At 43.4% G+C, this 27,101-nt stretch overlaps 1 protein-coding gene across 2 annotated transcripts in view; it reads left to right on the forward strand.

The window, feature by feature from the left end:
* The first annotated feature begins 6,680 nt into the window (after positions 1 to 6,680).
* Positions 6,681 to 27,101, forward strand: part of LOC122902436 (UDP-glucuronosyltransferase 1-6-like) — a 47,722-nt gene continuing 27,301 nt past the window's right edge. The window contains exon 1 of one of the 2 annotated variants that reach the window (XM_044241893.1): positions 6,681 to 7,647. In XM_044241893.1, coding sequence (XP_044097828.1) covers positions 6,793 to 7,647 — 855 coding nt within the window. In that variant the 5' untranslated portion in view covers positions 6,681 to 6,792. Of the gene's footprint in view, positions 7,648 to 16,987; positions 17,939 to 27,101 lie in introns of those variants that run through there. The other variant, XM_044241894.1, reaches the window with a different exon arrangement.

Here is a 27,101-nt window from a genome sequence, read left to right on the forward strand (position 1 = left end):
TTTGGTGGCTTCATTTGTCTGATTGAACCCTGAATGGTGAATGGTGGGGCTGTGGGAGAGTGATGCCTTGTACCCTCTGTGACCTGAAATACTAGGTAGATGAAAATATCTTTACCATCCAGAAGACTGGAAGAGAAGGAAGAGCTCATGGAGGGAAACCAAAGCTGTGTCAAGATATACCAAATTTTAGAAGCTAGTGAGGTAGGTACTGAATGCCATTAGAGTCCACCCTTTATGGTCACAATAAGTAAATCAGGACCAGGGAGAAGTTGTTGAGTTGTTTATATAAGAAAGAGCTTTCCTGGGGTGCCTGGATGGCTCAGTGGGTTAAAGCCTCTGCCTTCAGCTCAGGTCATGATCCCAGGGTCCTGGGATCAAACTCTGCATGGGGCTCTCTCCTCGGCAGGGAGCCTGCTTCCCCCCTCTCGCTGCCTGCCTCACTGCCTAATTGTGATCTCTGTCAAACAAATAAACAAAATCTTAAAAAAAAAAAAAAAGAAAGAAAGAAAGAAAGAAAGAAAGAAAGCTTTCCTAAAGTCTGGGATGACTACAGATGGCATAGGCTGCCTCCAGGGTGGGTTGAAGAGTATGTTTGTTGGCTGGAGGTCCAAGCGATAGATGGGGCTACAAAGCCATGTACTTGTTTTCAAGTAGTCATCTAAAATCTTTTTTTTCATTAAGGGTTTAAATAGTTGCAGGGGATTTTTAAAAAATAATTTTTAAATTTTTTAAATAAACATAATGTACTATTAGCCCCAGGCGTACAGGTCTGTGAATCGCCAGGTTTATACACTTCACAGCACTCACCATAGTACATACCCTCCCCAATGTCCATCACCCAACTACCCTCTCCATACCCCTCTTCCCCTGGCCACCCTCAGTTTGTTTTGTGAAATTAAGAGTCTCTTATGGTTTGTCTCCCTCCCGATCCCATCTTGTTTCGTTTATTCTTTTCCTACCCCCCAAACTCCCAGTGTTGCTTCTCCACTTCCTCATATCAGGGAGATCATATGATAGTTGTCTTTCTCCAATTAACTTATTCCGCTAAGCATAATACCCTCTAGTTCCATCCACGTCGTCGCAAATGGCAAGATTTCATTTCTTTTGATGGCTGCTAGTATTTGCAAGGGATATTTTAAAAGGTAATCCTTTCAGGGGTGCCTGGGTGATTCTGTTGGTTAAGTGTCCAACTCTTGATCTCTGCTTGGGTCTTGATCCTCAGGGTCATGAGTTCAAGGCTTGCATTCGGCTCCAGTTTTTACCTGGAAGCAGTCTGTGTCCTTTTATATGATGGTCCCTTAGGTGTGGCCATAAGAGGAGACACAGGAGAGGCTCAGGAAAACAAATTTTATTACACTCATAAGTCCTAGAGGAAGGCGCGTGCCATTCAGGGCTACATGGAGAAGCGCCAGGCTTGGTCAGGAGACCGAAGAAGGAAGAGCCAGGTGAGGACCTTGGCCACTGACTTTTTTGTGTTTTCATGGAATGGCAAGGCAGGGAAGGCAAACAGCGTAGAACTGGCTGGTTGGAATAATTTTGGTAGGCTCTAAGCTATAGGGGTGTCCTTATTGGGGGGGGCTACACTGGGATGATTAAGACAGAGGAATAGTGTCTCCTAGGGCTCTGGATTGGTTAGTTTGCATATCAAAGACATGTCCTGGACTGGGCCCTTCTCTAGCTTCAAGAATTAAGGCTAGGGAAGGAGTGAGTGTAGTCTCTCCAGCCAGAGGGTTTTTATAAGGATGTCCAAACTTCATAAGAAAATGAAAAATATAAGCAGTTCAAGAAGGATACTTCCTTGTCTCATGGATAAATACCTAGGAATGGAAAGCCTTGGTCTTTGACTTGTTCTATGACAGGAGGAGGCTTACCTTTTAATTAAATAATTAATTAACTAGTTGATTAATTAACTAGTTAATCGATTAACTAATTAATTAACTAAATTAATTAAAAGATTTTTTAAAAATTTATTTATTTAACAGAGAGAGACACAGCGAGAGAGGAAAAACAAGGAAGGAGAGTAAGAGAGGGAGGACCAGACTTTGTGCTGATCAGGGAGCCGGATTCTGAGGTCTATCTAAGCACCTTGGGATCCTGACCTGAGCTGAAGACAGCTGCCTAACTACTGAGCCATCCAGACGCCCCTAGGCTTATCTTTCTAAGAAACTGCCAAACCATTGTAGGGTCTCACCAGCAACATATGACAGGTCCAGCTCCTCCACAGAGTTACCAACAACTGAAGTAGTCAGTCTTCCACATTTCAGCCATTCTAAGAGGCATGAAAATGAAATTGTAGGTTTTTTTAATAAAAGATTTTATTTATTTATTTGGGAGAGTGGGAGAGAGCATGAGCTGGGTAAAGGGCACAGAGAGAAGCAGACTCCCCACTGAGCAGGACGCCCAAGGGGCTCTATTCCAGAAGTCCAGGGTCATGGCCAGAGTGGAAGGGAAATACTTCAGCGACTGAGCCACGCAGGTGCCCCATTAAGTTGTATTTTTTTTTAACTTGACTTCTGTAATGACTGATGATGTGGAGCATCTTTTCATGTGCTTCTTTCCCTTCTGTATATCTTTGATGGAATGTCTGTTCAAGTCTTTGCTTATTTAAAAGTATTTTTCCCCCATTAGAGCATTTCAAGAGTTCTTTATATATTTTGTACATAAATTCTCTACCAGGTCTAATCTCTGCAAATATTTTCTCCCAGTCTATGGATGCTCCTTCTGGTTTATTTATCTATTTATTTATAAGATTTTATTCATTTATTTAATTTTAAAAATATTTTTTATTTTTTGAGAGACAGGGAAAGTGGTAGAGACCAGAGACAGAGAGAGAGAGAGAGAGAGAGAGAGAGCGAGAAACAGGCTCCCTGCTGAGTGGAGAGCCTGACATGGGGCTCCAGCCCAGGATCCTAAGATCATGACCTGAGCTGAAGGCAGTTGCTTAACTGACTAAGCCACCCAGGTGCCCCTATTTTTTTTTTCTATTTTTAAAATCGATTTCTTTTTATTTATTTGCTTACTTGTTTATAAGATTTTATTTATTTATTTTAGAGAGAGCGTAGGAGCAAGTGGGAATGGGAAGAGGGACAGAGGAAGAGCAAGAATCCTGAAGCCAACGCCCCACTGAGCACAGAGCCTGACTGGGGGCTAGATTCCAGGACACTGAGGTCATGACTTGAGCAGAAATCTAGACCTGACCACCTAACTGAATGAGCCTCCCAGGTGCTCCAAAGTACAACTGATTTTTTTTACTTTTAAAAAACATTTTTGTTTTATTTTATTTTAATTTATTTTACTTTTTTTCAGTGTTTCAAGATTCATTGTTTATGCACCACAGCTAGTGCTCCATGCAATACGTGCCCTCCATAATGCCCACCACCAGGGGGCGCCTGGGTGGCTCAGTGGGTTAAACCTCTGCCTTTGGCTGAGGTCATGATCTTAGGGTGCTGGGATCCAGCCCCTCCTCAGGCTCTCTGCTTAGCAGGGAGCCTGCTTCCCCTCCTCTCTCTACCTGCCTCTCTGCCTACTTGTGGTCTCTCTCTGTCAAATAAATAAATAAAATCTTAAAAAAAAAAAAAAGAAAATAATACCCACCACCAGGCTCACCCATCTCCCCCATGCTCCTCCCAAACCCTCAGTTTGTTTCTCAGAGTCCACAGTATCTCATGGTTCATCTCCCTCACTGACTTCCCCCAATTCACTTCTCCTCTCCATCTCCCAATGTCCTCCATGTTATTCGCTATGCTCCACAAGTAAGTGAAACCATATGATAACTGACTCTTGGGTTGACTTATTTCACTCAGTATAATCTCCTCCAGTCCCGTCCATGTTGATACAAAAGTTGGGTATTCATCCTTTCTGATGACTGCATAATATTCCATTGTATATATGCACCACATCTTCTTTGTCCACTCGTCTGCTGAAGGACTGATTTTTGAGTATTGATCTTGTATCCTGCAACTGTGCTAAACTTACTTAATTGCTCTAGGGTATTCTAAAGATTCCATTGGAATTTCCTTAGAGATGAACTTGTTGTCTGTGAATAAGGCAGTTAGACTTTTTCTTTCCAACCTGGATGTCTTTTATTTTTCTTGACTGGCTGGAACACTATAGAATAGAAGTGGTAAGACAGTCATCCTTGACTTGTGTCTGATTAGGAGTAAAGCATTCAGTCATTCATCACTAAGTATGATGTGAGTTAAGGGTTTTTCATAGATGTTCTTTATTAGGTAGAGAACCTTCCCTTCTTGTCCTAGTTTTGTGATTATTTTTATCAGGAATGATTGTTGGATTTTGTCAAATACCTGTTCTGTGCCTATGGAGAGGATGATATGGTTGTATTTTTTTCAATTTATTTATATGGTGAATTACCTTGATAGATTTTCTAATGTTAAAACAATCTTGTCTTCCCACGATAAGTCCCCCAATCATTTTGTATATTACTATTATGTATCTTTTATATTTTTATATACATGTATATTATTTAATTTGATTTGCTAAAATTTTGTTTAGAATTTTTCCATTATACTTATGAGGAGTATGTTCTATACATTTTTCTTTTTTAAAATTAATTAATTTTTTATTATTATGTTCAATTAGCCAGCATATAGGAAAACAGTAGTTTTTGTGTAGTGTTCAACCATTCATTAGTTGCATATAACACCCAGTGCTCATCATAACCCATGTCCTCCTTAATATGTATCATCTGACAACCCCTTCCCCTCACCCCCTCTTGGTCTATACATTTTCCTTTCTTATGATGTCTATCTAGTTTTCATATGTGACAGTGCTCATAGGCCAATTCTGTGGTCTCTAAGAAAGATTTGGAAGTTTTCTGTGCACCTGTTCTCTAGAATATATCTTCCCTCATTTCAGAATATATTCTGGAATGATTGGTTTTATTTCTTCTCCAATGTTTGGTAGCTTTTATAGGTCAAACCATCTGGGCTTGAAGTTTTCTTTGTGGGAAAGTTTGAATTCAAACTTAATTCAACTTAAAACATACAACTTATTTATTTTTATTCAACTTATTTATTTCTTCTTGATTAAACTCTAGTAGTTTGCATCTTTTGAGGAATTTGCCCATTTCATCTAAGTTGTAGAATATATTTGCATATGTTTGTTCTTGATATTCTTTATTATTATTCTTTCAACATCTGTGGAATGTGTCGTGATGCCACCTTTCTTATTCCTGATATTGGTAATTTTTTCTTCTCTCTCTCTCTTTTTAATAATTTTGGTTAGAGCTTTATCAGGTTAATTCATCTTCTCAAACAACCAGATTTTGGGTTCACTGATTATCTCTATTGTTCTTCTATTTTCTATTTTATTAATATCTATTCTGAAGTAAGCTTCACGGGAAGGTAGACAATTTGCCCCATTTTTATTTTTCAGATATTCATCTGAAAGTCCCCCAGTCACCGAGGTAAACGGTGACCAAGCAAATGTCTGATAATAGTTCAGGGCATCCTAGAAGGAGCCATGTTGGGTCCCAACAATGATTATGCCCCCAGGTTGGCTCTAGAATCCCTCACTAAATGTTTCTCAGGGTCTTATCTGATGTACGCTCCTGAGCTCACCCACAAAGGTGTCTAGAAACCTTGCATAGTGCCATTCAGTCCAATGCAACCAATATCCTTGTGTGCTTTCTCTGTGTGAGGCACAGTATGGGTCCCATGGGGGGGGTGCAAATATGGAGAGGGTACATCCTCTGGCCTCAGCGGGTGCTTGTATAGTGTAGGAGACAGATACAGAGACTCCTGAAGTAGGGTAGCAGGCTGCTTGGGGCCAGCCCACAGCAGAGAGGTCTGGACAGAGGAATGCAGAAGCAGGGAGGAAAGAGAGTGGTCACTTAGCAGAGTGCTTCTGGCAAGCATAGGGCAGGTGACCACCCATGGCATGTGACGGATCTAGGGAAAGTGATGTAAAATAAAGGACATTGTCTGCCATCAATCACATCCCTGGAATGGTCCTTGGGAGCAGAATTGTCCCTCTTAACATTTTGGAGGCTCAGAGGGTTTGGATATGGAACAAACAAGTGGCAATGGCCAGCATTTCAGAGACTCTTGTGAACACAGTTCCACTGCCCATGAGGAAAGTAGTGCGAAGTGACTTCGAGTCTTTCCTTGTAAACTGGGATGCCAATCTCTTTCTGACCCAATTGTCTTATGGAGTCCGAGGATGCAGCCAAACCTTCTTTAGAACTGATTGCAAAATTATCAGTTGGGGCACCTGGGTGGCTCAGTGGTTAAGCCTCTGCCTTTGGCTCAGGTCATGATCTCAGAGTCCTGGGATCAAGCCTCACATCGGGCTCCCTGCTCAGCAGGGGAGCCTGCTTCCCTGCCTCTCTCTCTGCCTGCCTCTCTGCCTACTTGTGATCCCTCTCTTTCTCTGTCAAGTAAATAAATAAATAAAAATCTTTTTAAAAAAAGTATCATGTTCATTGACATTACATTCCTTTTTGTCACTCCGAGTCCTCAAAAGCATTGCTTAATAATTCTGTTTCCAAATGAGTGTTGCGTGCGATACAGCCCATGAACTCTGACAAGGCAAAGATCAAAAGGTATCCTTATCTGGAAAACACAGAAGCACGTGTCTCAGCTAATGAGACTCATTCTTATTGTTCTGATGAGTGCACCGTGGGCAATGAGTGTAATTTTTTTTTTTTTTTAATGAACATACAAATACACGCCCTTTCCTGGGGCGGGCTTTGTGCCTGTATTTCTTCCTCGGACTGTATTATGCCCCCTCAGAATCCAAGCAGCTGGATAGCTCTGGGCTACAGTTTCCCAAATGGCTCCGGCGATTTTAACTGGCTTCCCTCCTCTCTGTGTGTGTCTCCTGCTGACTTCTGGCTTTGCCATGGCAGGCAAGCTGCTGGTGGTACCCATGGATGGTAGCCACTGGTTTACCATGCAGTTGGTGGTGAAGGAACTCATCCACAGGGGGCATGAGGTAGTTATAATCGTGCCAGAGGTGAGCTGGCAACTGGGGAAATCCTCTAATTTTACAGTGAAGACTTATTCCACAGATTACACTCTGGAGGAGCTGAATCAGCACTTCAAGACTTTCTCTGACTTTCAATGGAAAACTCGGCAACAAAATTTACTTTCCATGGTAATGAGTCCATCCAATGACATGTTTGGACAGCTTTTTTTACATTGTAGGAATTTGTTTAAAGACACAAAATTAATAGAGTACATAAAGGAGAGTTCTTTTGATGCAATATTTCTGGATCCTTTTGATATGTGCGGCTTAATTGTAGCCAAGTATTTTTCACTCCCATCGGTGGTCTTCACCAGGGGAGTATTTTGTCATTATCTTGAAGAAGGAGCACAGTGCCCCAGTCCCCTTTCTTATGTTCCTAGACTTTTCTTAGCGTTCTCGGATGCCATGACTTTCAGAGAGAGAGTGTGGAATTACATCTTCCACTTGGAGGAACATTTATTTTGTCCGCATTTTTTAAAAAATGCTATAGAAGTTGCATCTGAGATTCTCCAAACGACTGTCACACCCTATGATCTCTACAGCCAAACATCAATTTGGTTGTTAAGAACTGACTTTGTTTTGGAATATCCCAGACCTGTGATGCCCAACATGGTCTTCATCGGAGGCATCAACTGCCATGAGAGAAAGCCATTGCCAAAGGTAAGTGACCTCTTCTTTTGCATAATAAGAATAACCTGGCTTCAGACATTAAACAAACAAACGAACGAAACATTCCTTACTGAACTGTGGTTTGTCATTTACATTTCGTCACATTCGGAAATCTTTTCCTGGTTGAATGAATTGTTTTGTGCTAATTCACTGAATTGTGCATTAACAAATTTTTATAAAGCTGCTGTCTTTGATATGCATACATATATAATTGAAATAATTGTATACAATTTCCAGGCTGTGTTTTGTAATACTCTCCTTGGGAAACTACTAGAAAACACAGTAAGAAATGAAACTTTCTTTTTTTTTTTTTAAAGATTTTATTTATTTATTTGACAGAGAGAGATCACAAGCTGGCAGAGAGGCAAGCAGAGAGGGGGAAGCAGGATCCCTACTGAGTAGAGAGCCTGATTCAGGGTTCAATACCAGGACCCTGGGATCATGACCCAAGCCAAAGGCAGAGCCTTAACCCACTGAGCCACCCAGCTGCCCTGAAACTTCCTTTTTTGTTAATCTAATGCCAACCCTTATAGGAAAATATTCCAAGCAGTTTTGTATGCTGTTTTTCCATTTTTTCTGAAATTATTTTATATATGTATAGATATATCTAACGTAAATTCTCACACCTGTTTTACTGAAAGAAAAATCTAGTAATGGATTGGATATATTGTTCTTTACCTTTCTTTTTTCACTTACTAATAAATCATTAACATCTTTACAGTCAATCCCTACAGATTGTCACATTCTTTGTAACAGTTATATAAAACTCTTTACTTTGGATGTACTGTAGTTCATTCAACTAAACAATACTAATAGATATTTAAGCTTTTCCCACTGTTTTTGTTATAAACAAGACTGTTCTAACCATTTTGTTTTTTGTACTAACCATTCTTAAGTAATTTCTTTGCTTTCCCACATTTCCATTTTCCTGTTCTTATCTCTGTAGGCTGGATGTCCTTAGGAGTAGGGCACACATTGCTATGCACATATTTTATTTTATTCTTTTATGATTTTTATTCATGTGTGTGTGTGAGAGAGAGAGAGAGAGAGCGCACCAGCAGAGGGAGAAGTAGGCAGAGGGAGAAACAAGCTACTCACCTAGGAAGGAGCCAGACGCAGGACTCAACTCTAAAACCCCTGGGATTATAACCATCTGAACCACCCAGGTGCCCCCACACATTGCATTTTAATACATTTGACAGGTTGCTTTCAAAAGATTGAACAATCTCACACTTTGGTCAACAGTGTATGAATGTTCCAGGGTTTCCATACCTTCTCCATCTTCAGATGTTGTCAAACTTCTAAAACTCTTTTGGCAAAAATAAACAAATAAAAATTCTAATAGCTGCTTCAATTTTCATAGATATGTTGGCCACTTGATTTCAACTTTTGGGAAGTATGTATTCAGACTCTTTAACTATTTTTCTAGGGTCATTTTTCTTTTTATAGCTTATGACTCTAAGCCTCTTGAGTATTAGGAATATTAATATTTTTTATGAAACGCTAATATTTTTTCCCTTGGCTACTCTTCATCTTTAGTCATAGAATGTTTTCATTTTGGATGGTCACACGTCTTCACTTTTTTCTAGTGGTCTCTGGATTTCAACTTGTTTAGGTCTTTCCAAGCCTGAGATACATAAACTTTTTTTCCATACTATGTCCTAATATTTTTAATTCCTCTGGTGTTAACAGTTACATTTTTACAGTGAAGACTTTACATGGTGTAAGGATCTACCTTTTATTATTTTCCTAAATGGATAGTCCCGTTGTACCAACCTCATTTAATAAAATAATTCATTCTTTGTTGAATTGAAATGTGTCTTTATCAAATTTAAATTTACATATTTATTTACTCTTTTGAACTCTACTTTTGAATTCTCTACTTTTGAACTCTCAGTTTTGTTCCATGCATTTATTTATTTACTCACATACCAGTGTCATTTTTGATTGTAGTAGCTTTGTAGTAAGTTTTAATATGTGGTAAGGCAAACCCCATACTCAGTATTTTTCTAAATCTTCTTGGTGATTCTTGTTATTTACTCTCCTTCACAAAATTAAAAATTCTCTTGTCTAGTTGCAAATGGAGAAGTAAAACATTAATGTTCTGTTTATATGACATAAGATGATTTTATGAATTTGAGAACAGGAGTCACAGTCTGAATCTCATCTGCTGGAAGAAAACATAGCCTGAAGGCAATGTGGGTCATTCATGAATGTGTGTCTTTGGGTGAATGCACGTGTTTGCTTGTGTGCCGTGTCTCAAGTGCCATGGAGGGGATTTTCCTGAGAGTCTCCTATAACAAAATCTCCCTTAGTCTGTCCAGGGGAATTATATTAAAGGATGTAATTAAATACTTTAACAAGGGCAGCAGATCCTCATTCAGGAGAACACTAAAATAGTTTTAACGGGAAAAGAAATGACGTCTAGTGTTTTTCAATTTTTTCGTGAGTTCCAACAGAATGATTATGGGGTCCAGCTGGAAAACTATCAAACTTTGAGAGGAAAATATTGTACTAAATCTTCCCTGACCTTAGATTTGACAATGGTTTCTTAAGTATAACACCAAAAGTACAAGAAACAAACAAGGAAATTGATAAACTGAACTTCATTAAGATGAGAAACTTTCATGCATTAAAGGACATTATGAAGGGGCGCCTGGGTGGCTCAGTGGGTTAAAGCCTCTGGCCTTCGGCTCAGGTCATGATCTCAGGGTTCTGGGATCGAGCCCCACATGGGGCTCTCTGCTCAGCAGGGGGCCTTTTCCCCCTCTCTCTCTCCCTGCTTCTCTGCCTACTTGTGATCTCTGTCTGTCAAAAAAAAAAAAAAAAAAAGGACACTATTAAGAGCATAAAAAGACAACCCAAAGAATGGGAGAAAATATTTGTAAGTCATGTATTTCATAAGATTCTGGTATCCAAAATATATAAAGAACTTAAATGACTCCATTAAAAATGGACAAAGAATTGGAACAGACATTTCTCCCAAGTAGATATATAAATGGCCAACAAGTACATGAAAAGATGCTCACCATTAGGTACTAGAGAAATGCAAATCAGTATCACAATGAGATACCAATTCACACCTGATATGATGACTAAACTTAAAAAAACAAAAGGAAAATAAGCATTGGTAAGAATGTGGAGAACCTGGAACCCTTGTCCATTGCTGGTATAGCCAGTATAGAAAGCATTCTAGCCGTTCCTGCGTAAGTGAAACATAGAAGTGCCATATGATTCGGCAATTCTGCTCCTGGTTATGTATCTAAGGAATTGAAAACAAATCTTGAAACCAAAGTTTCTATAGGCATGTTCATAGCAGCACGTTCATAATAGCCAAAAGGTAGGAACAACCCAAATGTCTTTCAGCTGGTGAATGGATGAACATAATGTGGTCTCTTCATACAGGGGAATATTATTCAGCCATAACAATGATAAAGACCTGACACCTGCTATATGATGTGGGTAAGCACTGAAAAGGTAATGCCGAGTGAAGGAACCCAGGCACAAAAGGCCATAATGTGCTGTGATTCCATTTTTGTGAAATAGCCAGAATAGGTAGATCTATAGAGATAAAAAAGCGGGTGAGGGGTTGCCAAAGGCTCAGGGGAGGAGGGAGTCGGGAACGGCTGCTTAATGAGGAAGAGGTTTCCTTTTGGGATGAAGAAAATGTCTTGGAACTAGATGGTGGTGATGGAGGCATGGCACCGTGACTCTGCTAAATGCTACCAAATTGCCCTCTTAGAAATGATTATGATGAATTTCACATCATGTGAATTTGACCAAAATTTTCTTAAAAAGAGAAACCACATCTTTCAACAGCTGGTTTGTTTGAGCAGGACACAAACGCACTTTCCATGTTGCATCATTTCTTCTAACACACTATTAATCTGTAATACTTCCTTGCCTTTTCAAAACAGCTGTGACTTTTTGTAGTAACTGGGTCAGTTATTCTGACCTCTTCCAGTCTCCTTGCTTTCTGGTGGTGGAGTGTAAGCTGTTCCTGGAAACTGGAAGTTGGTATGGGCTTGATCGACCCGGGTTCCACTGTTCCACAGGCATACGTCATCCACACCATTCAGTCACACCAGACGGCACCCCGTACCAGGATATCTGAGTGGAGAGTCACATTGTTCTGTGCCTGCTTTGGCTCCCTGCAGTCCTGAGGGATCCAAGACTCAGTGACCAAGCCTGGATTAGATTGGGCAGTGTTAGTCAATGATCTTTTGGGATGGACTGCTCTAGTAAAAATAGGCAAGTGGAAATCCTACTGTCTGTGACCTCTAAGTAGTCCCTTGGTCAGGGCTAATCAGTGGCCTGTGCCCCTCCCCACTGCTCCCAGCTTCTGGAACCATCACCCATGTCGGTGCAAACCTCCCTGGGTAGTGATAGACACAGATCTTACAGTAGGACAAGTGCCCACTGGGAGCTGTCTGGCCAGACAAGCCACACTTCTCTGGACGCTCCGTCCCAGCCATGGGTGATTCAGACTTGACCATTTCGGACCCGCACCAAGACCTGGACCCAGAATGCTAATTTTTGCAGCCCATACCCCATGGCCTAGCCAATGGATTAAGCTGCCCCAGGATCCCACATCTCAAACACTGTCCACGTTACTCGATGCTCTGAACCACAGCAGACTCTTCACACACAGGCATACTTGTGTAGTTATTTAATAAAATATTAATTTGATTTTGCATTTTTGTGCTCTGCAGTTAGCAATTTTTCTCAGGTCTCAAGCACTTTGCAGGTGCTTTTAAATCTTGTAGGTCCAGGCTCCGTTACTCATAGGTTGTGGGTGATTTGAGGGTCAACCTCTCTGAGGTTGTCATCACTTCCATGCACACCTTTACAACTCCCCTCTATGCCAAATGACACGTGTCCTCCTCTGACTTTTTGGAAACTCTCAGGATCTACCTCCTTCTCCCCACTGATACATGTCCTAAGCTTAGTTTTTGGATCTGCAAGAATCCCTAAGAAAACACTGGCCTTCTCCCAGACACTCCATGATGCCTGAAGACCTATCAAGCTCTACAGCACTGCCCAGGGTGGGTCTGGCCTTTGGGGTAGATCACCTTTAGGGTCTCCGCAACCCCTGGGATTGGCATACATGCTAGATCCTTCTTCCTGTTGCCCTGTGTGTGTGCACACACACCATTTTTAGAAACAGTCAAATCTCAGGAGGAGGAAGAGAACTGTTTTCTAAAGCTTTCTTAATTTGCAAGACATGTCTTTGGTGATGTTTTGCAAAGTGGGATTGGTTCCTTTCCTTCATCTCCTATCTTCAGTGTTTAAGTTTGGGCCTGCTAGGAATGAGAATGGGGCCCCCAGCCAAGTCATGTGCTTTCCCCAGCCTTCTTGTTGAACAACAATATCAGAGCTAGGTCCAACTAGGAAGGGCCCAGGCCAAGGTCCTCAGCAGAATGGGGGTCTGGTGTGAAGCAGCTGAGATCTGTAGCCTATCTTGTTTCTCCTCCCTCCACACACTCGCTTAAGCCTTTCTGCCTCCTGATGTACTGCTCTTAGAAAGGATCTGCTTAGCTCCTGCCTGCCCTGGAGGGATAGACCTGCACTGTGCTCACTCTGTAAATATCTTGGGGTCTTACTGCTGTCTAGATGGACCCAAACCAGGATGTTGCCCCCCTCCAGGCTCTGATGATTGTAAATGGAAAATCCTGCTGGCGTCCCTGCCTGGAGGAGATTGCAATGAATTTGCAATTGGCTGCAATCTTGCAATCTTGGCTGCATTCCTGGGACCAGCCCTGTGCTTGGGATGGTGATTCCATGCCATTCCGTGCCATTCCTCAGGCTTCTTCTCCTTTCCTAGGTCTCAGCATGCCTCATGAGCCCACAGGCATGGATTATGACAAGACCTTGTGTGAGAGTTCGGTTGTGCCTGAGTAGCTGTGGGCGAGTCTGTTCTAGTCATGCCAGGAACTACCTTTCATTTAGCCTGGTTTCAACCCTCATCCTCTTGGACCTCCCTTGGTCATGTGGTAGATATATATGGCAGGATAATCCTGACCCTCTCACTCTGAGTCTCAGTTGAGAAACCCAACAATCAGGAGATGAGTCATGCCCCAGGCAGATGGGGGGGTGAGTAGGGGTACAGGGGTACTGGGAGTGGGCTCAATGCTGTCCAGCTCCTGCTCCGGGGCCCTCACCACCTGCTGGCTACATTCAGACTTCTCAAGTCTCAGTTTCCTAAAAGGCAAGTGACCCATCACATGCTTATAATGCCATTTACCAGTTTCTTCTCAAAAAAAGAGCACATCGTTCTTTAAATTTCATATATGAATTCTCACAACTTGGAAAGTGACATGAAAATGTAGGTTGGGGGGCGCCTGGGTGGCTCAGTGGGTTAAGCCTCTGCCTGGGCTCAGGTCATGATCCCAGAGTCCTGGGATCGAGCCCCACATCGGGCTCTCTGCTCAGCAGGGAGCCTGCTTCCCTTTCTCTATCTGCCTGCCTCTCTCCCTACGTGTAATCTCTGTCAAATAAATAAAAATCTTAAAAAAAAAAATGTAGGTTGGGGAGGGTGCCTGGGTGGCTCAGTCGGTTAAGTGTCCGACTCTCAGTTTCAGCTCAGGTCTTGATCTCAGGTGGTGAGTTCAAGCCCCATGATGGGCTCCATGAAGAAAAAGGAAATGTAGGAATAAAACGGACAAACCAAAGTGTCGTTCTTTAATCAGCAAACATTTATGGAGAGCTTACTGTATGCTCGGCATTCTTCTAGATATTGGGCATAAAGCAGAGTACAAAACAAATATTGTTCCTGCCCTCAGGGTTTCCCCATTCTAGTCGGGGGGAGACACATAAATGAGCAATAGGGTGGGTAGTGATGAATGAAACAGAGAAATATAAGGAGGTTGAAGGTTTCCCAGTGATGGACTGGGTTATTTAATAATAAGCTCACCAGAGAAGTCTCCTGGACATGACACTGACTGAAGCAGGGAGGCAGGGAGGGAGCAAGCCATGTGGACATGGGGGGTGGGGAAGAGGTGACATCTTGGCTTGTATCAGTATCTAGGCCAATGGCTTATAAAAATTCAAATATGTACTATTAGGCATTTCCAGAAAAAAAAATTGCCATCCTCTGATCTAGAACAGTGATTCTCAAAATACAAAAACTGAGGGATCCCTGAGACCCTTCCCGGGAGTCCCTGAGGTCAAATGATTTCATAATAATGTTAAGACGTTACTTGCTTTTTCCACTTCATCTTCTCAGCATGGCACCGTGGAGTTTTCCATAGGCTCCGCGACATGTGGTATTGCCTAGGATGAGTGCAGAGGCGGGGGGCAGAGTCCCACCATTGTCTACCAAGTCAGACAGACGTTCATATCATAGGGACTTGCTTGCAGAACATGTAAAACAATGTCGCGCTCAATTTTTTGCTTGTTTGGGGAAATAGAGTATTTTTTTCATTAAAGATGTCAGTCATGCTAACTTCTCTTGGGCTTATTCTTGGTATCATAAATGAGTGAGGAAGTCTATTTTATACACACCAGTTTTAGTTTCTAAAATGGTTCATCTGGAAAAACATGACCCACATAAACAAATTTTGGGGCGGGATCTCCCATTGTTACTAAGAGTGTAAAGGTATCCTGAGATAGAAAGGTTTGAGAATGGGGGATCTAGAGGGGGGCAGTTCTGTATTCCCTTCTGAGGTGCAGACGTCCCCCAAAAGTGCCCCTTCTTAAAGTGGCAAGCCTCAGTTTTCTCAGACTAGGACTTTGGGGTTTGAATTGTGTGAGATGATAGATGAGCGCTATTGGTTAGCTTGTGTCCCTGGAAAGATACGCTGAAGTCCTAATACCTAGTCCCTCAGAATGGGACTCTTTTTGGAAATATGTTAGTTAAGAAGAGATCATTGGCGGTGGGCGCTAATCCAGGATGACTGGTGTCCTAATGAAAAGGGGAGATTTGGACACAGACGTACACAGGGAGAAGGGTGAACAGGAAGGTAGAGATGAAGTGATGTCTGCATCTGCCTAGTACTGCCAAAGATTTCCAGCAATCCACCTAGCTCACCAGGAGCTAGGAGAGAGGAACGGGTTCTGTCTCGAAGCCTCCAGAAGGACTCAAGCCCACGGATGCTTTAATCTCAGACTTCTGGACTCCAGAACTATGGGAATACATTTCTGTTGTTTGGGCAAGCCACTGTGTGATACTTTATTGCAGAGACCCTTGGATGCTAAGACCCTGGGAAACTGTCTTGCAAAGTGTTGTGCAGGCATCAGGGGTCCCGATGCTAGCACTTTTTTTTTTGTTTTGACCGCTGGCTCGTCAGTTGTTCCTGTCAAATGTCTTGTTACCTGATGCCTTCCCATTGTTTTATACTTCTACATTTTCTTCCCTTTTAATCTTCCCACCTCCTCTTCTGTCTCCTTTAATTCCTTCTATACTCTGGGGTTGACAGAAGGCAAAACTGGATCTTTCCCTTGCTGAGACGTTTTAGGTGTTACTTTCTGACCACTGGGGTGCTCCTTAGTTCATATCACATAGAACCCAGCTGCCTGATGACAACCAGAGGGAGCCCCTCCGTGGGACCTGTCCTGGGCACCCACAGATTATGGATCGACTTACTAATTTTCACGGCTCTTCCCCCCCACCCCAGGAGGTGGTAGAGATGCCACTCCCTTTCGAGAGATGGGGAATTCAGGCACAGAACAGTGGGGCTGCACAGCTTGGAAGAGGTAGTTTGACTCCAGAACTTTTGCTTTTAACCACAGTCAAAGTGGGAATTCTGGTTTTAGAGCATGTATCTTAAGGATTAGATTCTGTCTTCTGATAGAACAGGAAACTCGCAATAATAGTGGTTTACCCCAAAGAACCCAAGGGGTGGGGAGGGGCCTAGATCAGACTTCTCTATGTCCATTCAGCTTCCAGCAGCCCACTTTTAAATCCAGCGATGGCTGTGGCCACAAGGTCACCAGGAGGTGGAATGGGCAGCTCTGCTGTGTTGTTTCAAATCTTGAATTTGGCTTCTGTTAACCCTTCCTTTCTGAACAACATTGAGGAAAAGGAGAAGCTCTAAGAGCTCTTAGAGTGTTTGTCTATGAACATCATCACCACGCGGGGGAATCCAGAAAGCTCAGGACAGAGGATTGCCACCAGCCTCCAGGAGCCTCCCAAGCTGTCCTCCAAGCATGACTAAGCTCGGGAAGGAGAGGCAGAATGGAGAGAAAGAGAAAAATAAACCCAGAAGCTCAGGTGAAAGCCGATAAGAAACCTCATTGGGTCAAGTTCGCTGTGTGCATAAAAATGGTTAAATATTAATTTATGTTCTTTTAAAACAGGGCAAAATTCAGAGCAAGGAGAGGTAGGTAGGGGTTGTAAAGAGCACTGGTTCTTTCAGGGGAAAAGAGCCAGGGAGCCCTGAGGTTTAGAGAACGTGAACTGTTTATTCTTGTCGCTACCTGTCCTCTCCCCCAGATGAACTGCCTCCTCCAGTTGTTTCGGAAAGTTTTCTTCTTAGTGCTCTGGGGGGAGGTTGTAGGTGACAGGCTGCTGGTGGTCCCTCAGGATGGAAGCCATTGGCTCAGTATGAAGGACATAGTTGAGCTCCTCAGTGAGAAGGGGCATGACATTGTGGTGCTGGTGCCAGAAGTCAATTTGCTTCTGAAGGAGTCCAAGCACTACACAAGAAAAACCTATCCAGTGCCGTTCGACCAGGAGGAGCTGGAGAATCGGTACCGCTCTTTTGGAAACAATCACTTTGCTGAGAGATGGCTCCTGAACGCTGCTCAGACGGAATACAGGAATAGCATGATCGTTATTGACATGTATTTCACCACCTGCCAGAGCCTCCTGGAGGACTCGGCCACCCTGAGTGTCCTCAGGGAGAGCAAGTTCGATGCCCTTTTCACAGACCCAGCCCTACCCTGTGGGGTGATCCTGGCTGAGTACCTGGGCCTGCCCTCTGTGTACCTTTTCAGAGGCTTCCCATGCTCCCTGGAGCATACCATGAGCAGAAGCCCAAACCCTGTGTCCCACATTCCCAGATGCTACACTCAGTTCTCAGACCAGATGACGTTTCCCCAACGGGTGGCCAATTACCTCGTTAATTACTTGGAGACCTATCTGTTCCACTGTCTGTACTCGAAGTACGAAGACCTCGCCTCCAATATCCTCAAGAGGGATGTGCACCTACCCACCTTGTATCAGAAGGGCTCCATCTGGCTCTTAAGATATGACTTTGTGTTTGAATATCCCAGACCGGTCATGCCTACCATGGTTTTCATTGGAGGGACCAATTGCAAGAAGACGGGGGTCCTGTCTCAGGTGGGTGGTTTTCTTTCTTTTTGATTGCTCTGTGTCTTTATGGGCAGATGCTGTTCTCACACGCTCAATCTTCCCTCACTCATTTGGCTCTTAAGCATCTGTCAGCTGGGAAGGCTTCCTGAGGAAGGGGCTGCCAGGCTTGGAGTAGAGGGGTATGGATGGAGTCTGATGCTGAGGTTCTAAAAGATGCTGAGGCTTTAGATGAGGTAAACAAGAAGAGGGATCCTTAGCTAGGTCATCTGGGGGGCAGTCACAGAACATAGAAGAAGCCTTGGAAATTTTAAGTCTAAATCCTACATCCACCTGTTGAGGAAACAGGGGAAGGCTTGACCAAGCGGATGCATTGCTGAGAGGACCATCTATGTGGAAATCCATGCTTTTTTTTCTGGGACCCCAAAGCAGAGATCATCAAATAGCAGCCAGCCGACCAAATCTGCCCAGAGGCCCATTTTTTTATATGGCCCAGAGCTAAGAATGGTTTTTATATGTTGATCTTATTTTTAAATTTTTTTATTTTATTTGAGAGAGGGAGAGAGAGAGGGAGAGAACAGGTGTCGGGGGTGGGGGAGTGGGAAGTGGCAGAGGGAGATGGAGAAACAGGCTCCCTGGTGAGCGGGGAACCCAACGTGGGGCTTGATATCAGGAATCTGGGAACATGACCTGAGCCAAAGGCAGACACTTAACCGAGACACCCAGGTGCTCAGTTTTTATGTTTTTAAGAGGATGTTAAAAACAGCAACCACAAAGAATACATGGCAGAGATGTATGTGGCCCGCTAAGCCTACGTATTTACTACCTGACCCTTGGCAGAAAAAGTACATTGACCTCTGAGCTGAGGCAAATGTTCTTAGAAGCCTTCCTGACATATGGGGAGAGAGCCCAGAGCTACTTTGGACAGTTAAAAACTTACGAGTTCTTTGTTTTTGTTTTAATATTTATACCTTTGAAAGGCTTCAGGTCACTTGTTTCCCAGCAGAATTCTCTTTCTCAAAGCATTTTTCATCCGAAAGAAGGCCTCAGATAGGTCCCAGAGACTCTCATCCCTCTTCTCTCACATATGACAATTTCTTGGTTGGCACATCGGACAGTTGGCCATACCTCTGAGAATGGGCAGGATCAGGGCCCATGAGCATAATCGGACTGGTTCCAGGAAGCATGGGGCATGGAATACAAATCCCACATGCCTGGAAAATTTAACCAAGTAATTAATAAGCAAAAATGTCATAAGAAACATTTGGCATTAAGAAGGAAAAAAATCAGGTTTTTGGTACCTTTTATCCCCACCCTCTTATTTTTGCAAAAAGAATTTGATTTAGTCATATTGCAAAACAGACTATGGTGAATGTGGCTTTTTTGGAGCACCATGAACTTATATTGGCATCTCAGCTGTAACCCAAATGTCCACCATAGAGAATCTTCTGCATTAGACCATATGTAATCATCAGCTTGTATTTTTATATTAAGAATTCAAGTGACCAAAATCAGAGGTTTTTTTTGTTAGATGATCAAACCATTTCAACACTCAGGAGAAAAATGTGTCCTTGGTAGTGATGACAATGTTCTGGAATCCTACAGAGGTGGTCGTTGCAAACGTGATGAAGGTACTCAATGCCTCTGAACTGTTCCCTTTAAAATTGTTAATTGTGTTATGTGACTTCACCTAAAAATATTACTTAAAAAAGAAGATACATCATAAATTAGGAAAACTAAAGACCCGATTCATAGCTGGAAACAAACCAACAACAGCAACAACAAAAAACCGCACAAATACTCCTCAGTAGGCAAATAACTTGATCAGTCAACACATAGCCACCATACAAGGGGCCACTGAAAGTTTGGAAACATATGTGGCTTCAGAAATAATCCAAGAAACTCAAATTAATAAACAAGGAAATTCAATTTTGCTCATCAAATCAGCAAGCATATTTTATAGGTAACTTGTTGGCCTACCTACAAAACAAATATAATTAAGTTTCTTATTATGCTTTGGCTAATGTGCAGAGCCTTTTGAAAACCAGAGCTTGGTGAACACACCTTGCAGTAATGCTCTGATTCACACTCTGGCCCGATAACTGGGTGCTGGTAGGCTTGCGTGTCTAACAAAGGATGAGATCACTCTGCAACACCCACCGTAGCGTGACTGACTATAGCTCTTCCTGCCTCCTTGACCCTGGGCGGGACTCAACCACCTCAGAAGGCTTCCTTGTTGGTTTCGCTCAAGATGCTCCCAGAGAAGCTGCTCAGGCACCTGGCCAGTGGTTCCCACGGGGAGATCCCAGAGTCCTGAAGCCGCTTTTCCCTGTCCCCATTGAGGGTCTCCTCCCCAACCCCGTGCGCCCTGTCACCTGGTCCCTCTCCCTTTCCCTCTGCTCACAGGGGATTTTCCCTCTGCCCAAAGGGGCTTCAGTCCAGGCCAGATGCTGGCACACTGTCTCCATCTGTCCCATGGCTAATCTCTTTTCCTTAGGTTTCCAATATTTCCATTTTTAAAAGTTTTATTTATTTGAGCGATCTCCACACCCATCGAGGAGCTTGAACTCACAACCCTGATATCAAGAGTCAGATAATCTACCAACTGAGCCAGTTTAGAAGAGAGTTTGACGTTACATTTCAGAATTAGAAGGGTTCTTGAAGCATTTTTCTTAGAATAAAGGAATTCAGAGATAAATTCTAGTCTCTTCCAGTTGCAAAGCAGAGAACTGCTCAGAGGTTCAGGGATAGGTTTTTACTCTCCCTTTTAGGGGCCATACGGACCTGGGGAGCTCAGGCTCCGGACGTGCACATCCTCTCTGCCTAGCCTGCTGTGGGAGGGAATGCACCAGACCCCAGCCCTAGCTTGAGCCGGGGTGGGAAAGGACCAGCTTTCCCTCCCCTGCTGGCTCCAGGGATCCCTCCTTTGTCCCCATTACATTAGAAGAGTAAGAACTATAAGACCTGGATTCAAGTCTAGCTGTGTGGTCAGGGTGGGTGGTTTATCTCTAGTGTTCTTTCCTCCATCTGTGAAATGGGAACACTCTAGAGGTCAGGGCTGGGGGCAGGGAAGATAGAGTTCATGGGAGAACTTTGAAGACTGTAAATGCAATACACGCAGGACAGGCTGCTTTAGGCTGGAGTGACAGGATGGAGGCCCCTCAGACAGGAAAAAGTCCAGTTTTCCCATACAGGAACAAACCTGTTTCCAGGCAAGCCAAATGAGTTTCTTTAGGCCACCAGCTGCAGCAAGGGGCAGAAGCAGGGTAAGAACCCACCTGGAGACCCCATGTTTGCCCGGTACTCTTTCTCCAACTATACAACACCTGGAGGGTAGCAGCTCCATGAAGGGAAGAAAGGAGGCGGAAGGATGACTCAGCAGATCTGAGGCATTTCCTCCTGGCCTCCTGGCCATGGGCTTGGGTCTTCTCATCTCAGAATGGGGCTGACAGCATGTGCCTCACTCCTCACAGGGCTGTTTGAGGGTCAGGTGGGCAGTGTGTGAAGGGGCTTGGAAGACTATCAGGGGAAGCCAAGGCCCCGTCCCTCTCTTCTCTGGACCTTCACTCAGCAAGCTGGAACATTCTCTCTATGAGGTGATCCAAACAACATGGCTTTCTTGCATTGTTCTTTGGGGAGCATTTTCTCAGAAAATCAGATCCCAGCTCCTCAGGACTAGCTCTTCTATCCCAGCTTGTCTTGCATTCTGGAGTCATCTAGATAGTGGTTCTCAAACAGGGGTAATTTTGCAACCCTTGGAGGCAACATCTGGAGACATGTTAGGTATTGCAGTTAGGGGATGATACAGTCTAATTTTAGAGGCCAGGGATGCTGTTAAAAATCCTTTATAAAGGGGCGCCTGGGTGGCTCAATGGTTTAAGCCTCTGCCTTCAGCTCAGGTCATGATCTCAGGGTCCTGGGATCAAGCCCCATATCAGGCTCTCTGCTCAGCGGGGAGCCTGCTTCCCCCTCTCTCTCTGCCTGCCTCTCTGCCTACTTGTGATCTCTCTCTGTCTATCAAGTAAATAAATAAAAATCTTTTTAAAAAAATCCTTTATAAAGCACAAGATATACCCACCCACCCACTCCCAACAAAGAATTATCTGTACCCCAATAGTGCTGAAGCTGAGAAATGCTGATCTAAATCAATGCCATGTGACTTTCAGTGACTTCTACCAGCAGGGCCCCAGCTGGATGGTGAGGGGCCACAAAGACCCTTTGTTCACTCCCTGAGCCATCTGGTCTCCCTTCAGGGGTCTCTGCAAGTAATAGTCATGCAGGTTGCAGCCTCTACATTTGTTGGTTAAGCTGAGGATTGAATTCGAGGCAAGTCAGGGGCACAAAACCCCAAAATGCCAAGTCATTCTTAATAGGTACTTTTTAAAGTACACGACTTGGGCCAATGTCTGCAATGCCTTTTGTGGTTTGCTTTTCTTTCAAAAAGGGTTTTGAAATGTGTTTATTTTTATGACTGATTGGGCACGCAGGACATTTTGAAGTATTGTTTCTGTTAATAAGTAATTATCCAGAGTAGCTAAATGCTAGTAGGAGTCAGCATTTAAAAAATATATATATTCAACATGAATATCTGAAAAACTTGAACCTTGGTTGATTAATAATTGACATAATTCTAAGAGGATGAGATCAAATGGGTTTAAACAAACAAATAACTTTCGTGAGATACAAGTTATGGATCATACAATTCATTCACAGAAAGTTTGTAGTTTGGTGGTTTCTAGTGTATTTCTACCAACCATCACCACAATTGGTTTTGGAATTTTGCAATCACCCCTAAAATAAATTCCCACCCTATTAGCCGTTACTCTTCAGCTCCTGGTAACCACTGATCTACTCTTCTGTCTCTATGGATTTGCCTATTCTGATCATCTCATATAAAGGGGATAACAGAATATGTGATTGGCTTTTTTAACGTGATGTTTTCTGGGTTCATTCATGTTGTAGCATTACTTTTTATTGCTGAATAATATTTCCTTCTATGGATATACCACACTCCATATATCTACCCATCAGCTGATGGACTTTTGGGTTGTTTCTACTTCTTGGCCATTATGAATACATGAACATTCATATTCAAGTTTGGTGTGGACTAAGTTTTCAATTCTCTTGGGTACGTATCGAGGAGTAGAATTGCTGGGTTGTGCGATGACTCTATGTTTTATCTTTGAGGAACTGCCAGATTGATTTTCAAAGTGCCTGCTCCATTTGCTTTTTTGTGGCAAGATACACATAAAAGTGTGCAGTACACCTGGGATGTACGCTATCACCACTACCTAGTTCCAGAATATTCTTGTCACCCCAAAAGGACACATACCTATCTATCTTTTAAGTACTCACTCTGCATTCTGCCCTCCCCAAACCCTAGTGATCACCAATCCACTTTCTGTCTGTAGATTTGCCTATTCTGGATGTTTTATAGAAATGAAATCGTACAATAGGTGGCCTTTTATATCTGGCTTCTTTACTTAGCTTCATGTTTCAAGGCTTATCCATTTGTAGCATGTGTTGGTACTCCATTCCTTTTTTTTTTTTTAAGATTATATATTTATTTGGTAGGAGGGTCAGAGAGAGACAGAGAGAGAGAGGGAGTGAGAGAATCCTTGAGCATACTCCCTGATGAGTGTGGAGCCTGATGTGGGGCTCCATTCTAGGACTCTGAGACCATGACTTGAACCCAAAACAAGAGTTGGACACTTAATGGACTGAGTCACCACGGTGCCCTGGCACTTCATTTCTTTTTATGGCTGAATAATATTCCACTGTGTGGATGGACCACTCTTTGTACTTTTATCAATTGATGGGCATTTTAAAAAAAGTTTTATTTATTTAGGTAATCTCTGCACCATACGTGGAACTTTGAACTCACCATCCTGAAATCAAGAGTCACATGCTTGCCAGGTGCCTCTGCTGCTGGACTTTATGTCATCAGCTGATGGGTTTCTACTCTTTACCACTGTCAGTAGTGCTGCTATGAGCATTCATGGACAAGTTTTTAACAGTTTTTTTCAGTTCTTTTGAGTAAAAACCCAGGAGTAGGATTGCTGGGTCAGATGGTAATCCTATGTATAATTTATGGAGGAACTGACAAACTATTTTCCACAGTGGCCACACCCTTTTATATTTGTACCAGTAATGTGTGGATATTCCAGTTTTTCTACATCTTTGCCAACACTTACTATTTTGCATTAAAATTTTTTTAATTATAGATAACCTAGTAGGCAAGAGGTAAAATCTCATTTTTATTGGCATTTCCCTAATGACTATTGATGTTGAGCATATTTTCCTATGCTTGTTGAGTGTTCTTATATCCTGTTTGGATGATAATCTATTTAAATCCTTTGTGTAATTAGAAATTTTGTTTTTGTTAGTGTTGTTGAGTGTTGGAGGGAGTCATTGGGAGGATGCTCATGCTGGTTTACCTGGGGGCTGGGCTCAGGCAATTGGAGGCTTCTCAGCTCCTTCACTGTCCTTGGGATGTGTGTTCTGCCCACCATTCTCCAGTGGGAGCTGTTTCCAAGGATGTAGCCTTGAGAGACTCAGTGTTATTGATGGTATACTATCTGAATCATACACATGACTGAACCCAGTTAAGGCCTCTATGTAAACTTTTAAGGTTTGGCAGGCAGGGGCAGAGATCTACTGGTCTTGTAGCCACCCAAGACAAGCCTTGTGAGTAAGTTCTCTTGCTTATTATCCCTGCCACCCACCCTCTGGAGTGGCCTGCCTCTTTCTTCAGTCTCTCCTTGCCCTCCATGTAGGGTGGTCAGCTCGTGAGCCAACAGTTGGGAGAAACAGCCAGGAAACTGAAGAAATGGGCCTTGAGAAAGAGTATCATGGGGGAAATCCCAAGTAGGCTGTTGACCTTTTTGCGGGGAGAGTGGCACGTATGTCAGATGCTATGAACCGCCATGTTGAGTATGGGGACACATGAAAACACTGGCTGGTTCAATGTACATGTTGGAGGCAGTGCCCAGAGTGCACACTGGAGGAGGGGAAATGGATGGCTATCCGCTCGGTGGGCTGCTACCGTGGGCAGGTTGGTGGGCCACCGAAGCTCAGCTAGAGGCTGAAGAGGCTGAAGCTTGAGTCAGAAGGTTGGAAGGGCTGAGGTTGGAGAAGAGTGTGTGGTGCCCACTGCTCTGTTGGCTTCAGGGCTGGCAGACAAGGGTTGGGCACTGTGACAGAGACAACAGAAAGGGAGAGCTTTGGTCTGAGCTCTGGAAGGAGGCAGAAACCCCATGATGGGTAGTGGGTTGACTGAGGGGCTGGCCATTTTCTGGCTGTGTGGGTACAAATGGCATTAAGATAATCTCCCTGTTAACAGGGCACAGTGGTTGAGGGCAGAAGGATGAGAGGTAGGTGTTAATAAGAGTAAGGAATGTTTACCCTGGCACTTGGCCACTCTCGGGCTCCTGTGCCATCCTGTCTTCATCTTCCCCTTAAGTTTCTGCTTGCTTTTGTTGCTTCCCAGTGCCTTCGGACAGCATTAAAAAAAAACAACAAACAGACCATTTTGCAAGAGTTTATAATCATTATCTGTGGGACCATTGGTCTGATAAGAGCTACTCCTCTATCACCCTAAACCAGTAATGCTTCCAGGTGAATTTTAAAATATTATTTGGTCATGTTAAAAATCCCAGTGAGATTTAGTTTGGGTTTGCATTAAATCTATAGCTTAACTGGGGACAAAATCTGGAGCATTACCATGTTCAATCTTCCCATCCATCATGTTGTATGTCTCCTTATTTATTTTATCTAGATTTATATCTTAGAGTCGTTAAAGAACAAAAATCTGAGTAAATTTGCAGATCTAATTGTCTTTATTAAGGATTCATGAATCATGCATCATCCCATCTAGGAAGTATAGGGGAGCTCTGAGGCATTGTATGAAATGAGGGGTTTCATGGAAGGAGGGTGTGGCAAGGAAGTTATCGGTGAAAGACCCCAGTCCCTAAACAGAGAAGACTGGAGAAGAGGAGTGGAGTTAGAGGCTGATCTGAGAGTGGGTGACCGCTACCTCCTGTTCAGAAGCAAGCAGGCCCTGTGGGGGGGTGGCTGTCTGGTCCCACCATGTCACTGATAAGGGTTGTTGTCTTGCCCATTTACGCTTTAGGTAACAGCAACTCACATTCTGCGGAGTAAATATAGAATGCTCAACAAACCCTTAGGCTGTCCTCGCATCTCCAGTGCAGGATTCTTTGAGATATTTCCATATTTGACAGCTGCTTCAAGATTCTTCTTCCCTGACCATTGCAAGAGATGTCCTGGTGTGGAAAAGGAACAAAACCAAAGAGCTAGTACCCCCTTCCCTGTTCAGAGAAAGCTCTCTTAGCAATGTTATATATTCATTTGTGCACCATGGTCCCCACCAATGGGAGGAGAGAGCTTTGAGAGATTTCAGCTGAGGTCACATCCAACAGAGAGGTTATGCTTCGAGACCCGGGCATCGGTGACTCTTCAGAGCCCAGTCACAGCGCTTTAGGACACAGTTAACAGAGAAATAGGAGATCAAATGAAACGGGCATCCACAGCCCTGTTTTGGGAACTGAATAAAAAGCAACAGAATGAATTAGAGTGTTCCCTGGAGAGAGTCGTCAAGTAGATGAGTTTTTCCGTGATAAGGGAGATTGATCTTTCCCTGCGTGGAAGGAGAAGGGAGGGGGGCGATGGTGAAAGCGAGGGATAGATGTAGTTTGTAATGATTAACACAAGGAGGACATGCTGCCTGCCAGTTACCCGCTATTTTAAGTGGCTCAATGATAAGATAAAGACAAAGGAAATAAAGGTAGGAGGCAGAGCCTGATCTGAAAAGTCAGCTGCTTTGGGCTTCTATGGACATGGCTGCCAGATTCCTGGTTCCCCTGCCTGCGCTCACGGGGCTGTTGCTCTTCGTGTGTGTCGGACCCTGGGCTGAAGGCGGGAAGGTACTGGTGGTGCCCATGGATGGCAGCCACTGGCTCAGCATGAAGGAAGCCGTGCAGGAGCTCCATGCCAGAGGCCACCAAATGGTGGTGGTTTCGCCAGAGTTGAACCTGCACATCAAAGAGGAGGACTTTTTCAACATGACGAGCTATGCAGTTCCGTACACCAAGGATGAGTTTAATTACCTCCTGCTGGGCCAGAGTTACCTGATTTTTAAAAGAATGCCTTTTCTAACAATGTTTTTGGAAACTAT

This window comes from Neovison vison, chromosome 3 (genome assembly GCF_020171115.1).
Source record: "Neovison vison isolate M4711 chromosome 3, ASM_NN_V1, whole genome shotgun sequence".
NCBI classification, from domain to species: Eukaryota; Metazoa; Chordata; class Mammalia; order Carnivora; family Mustelidae; genus Neogale; species Neogale vison.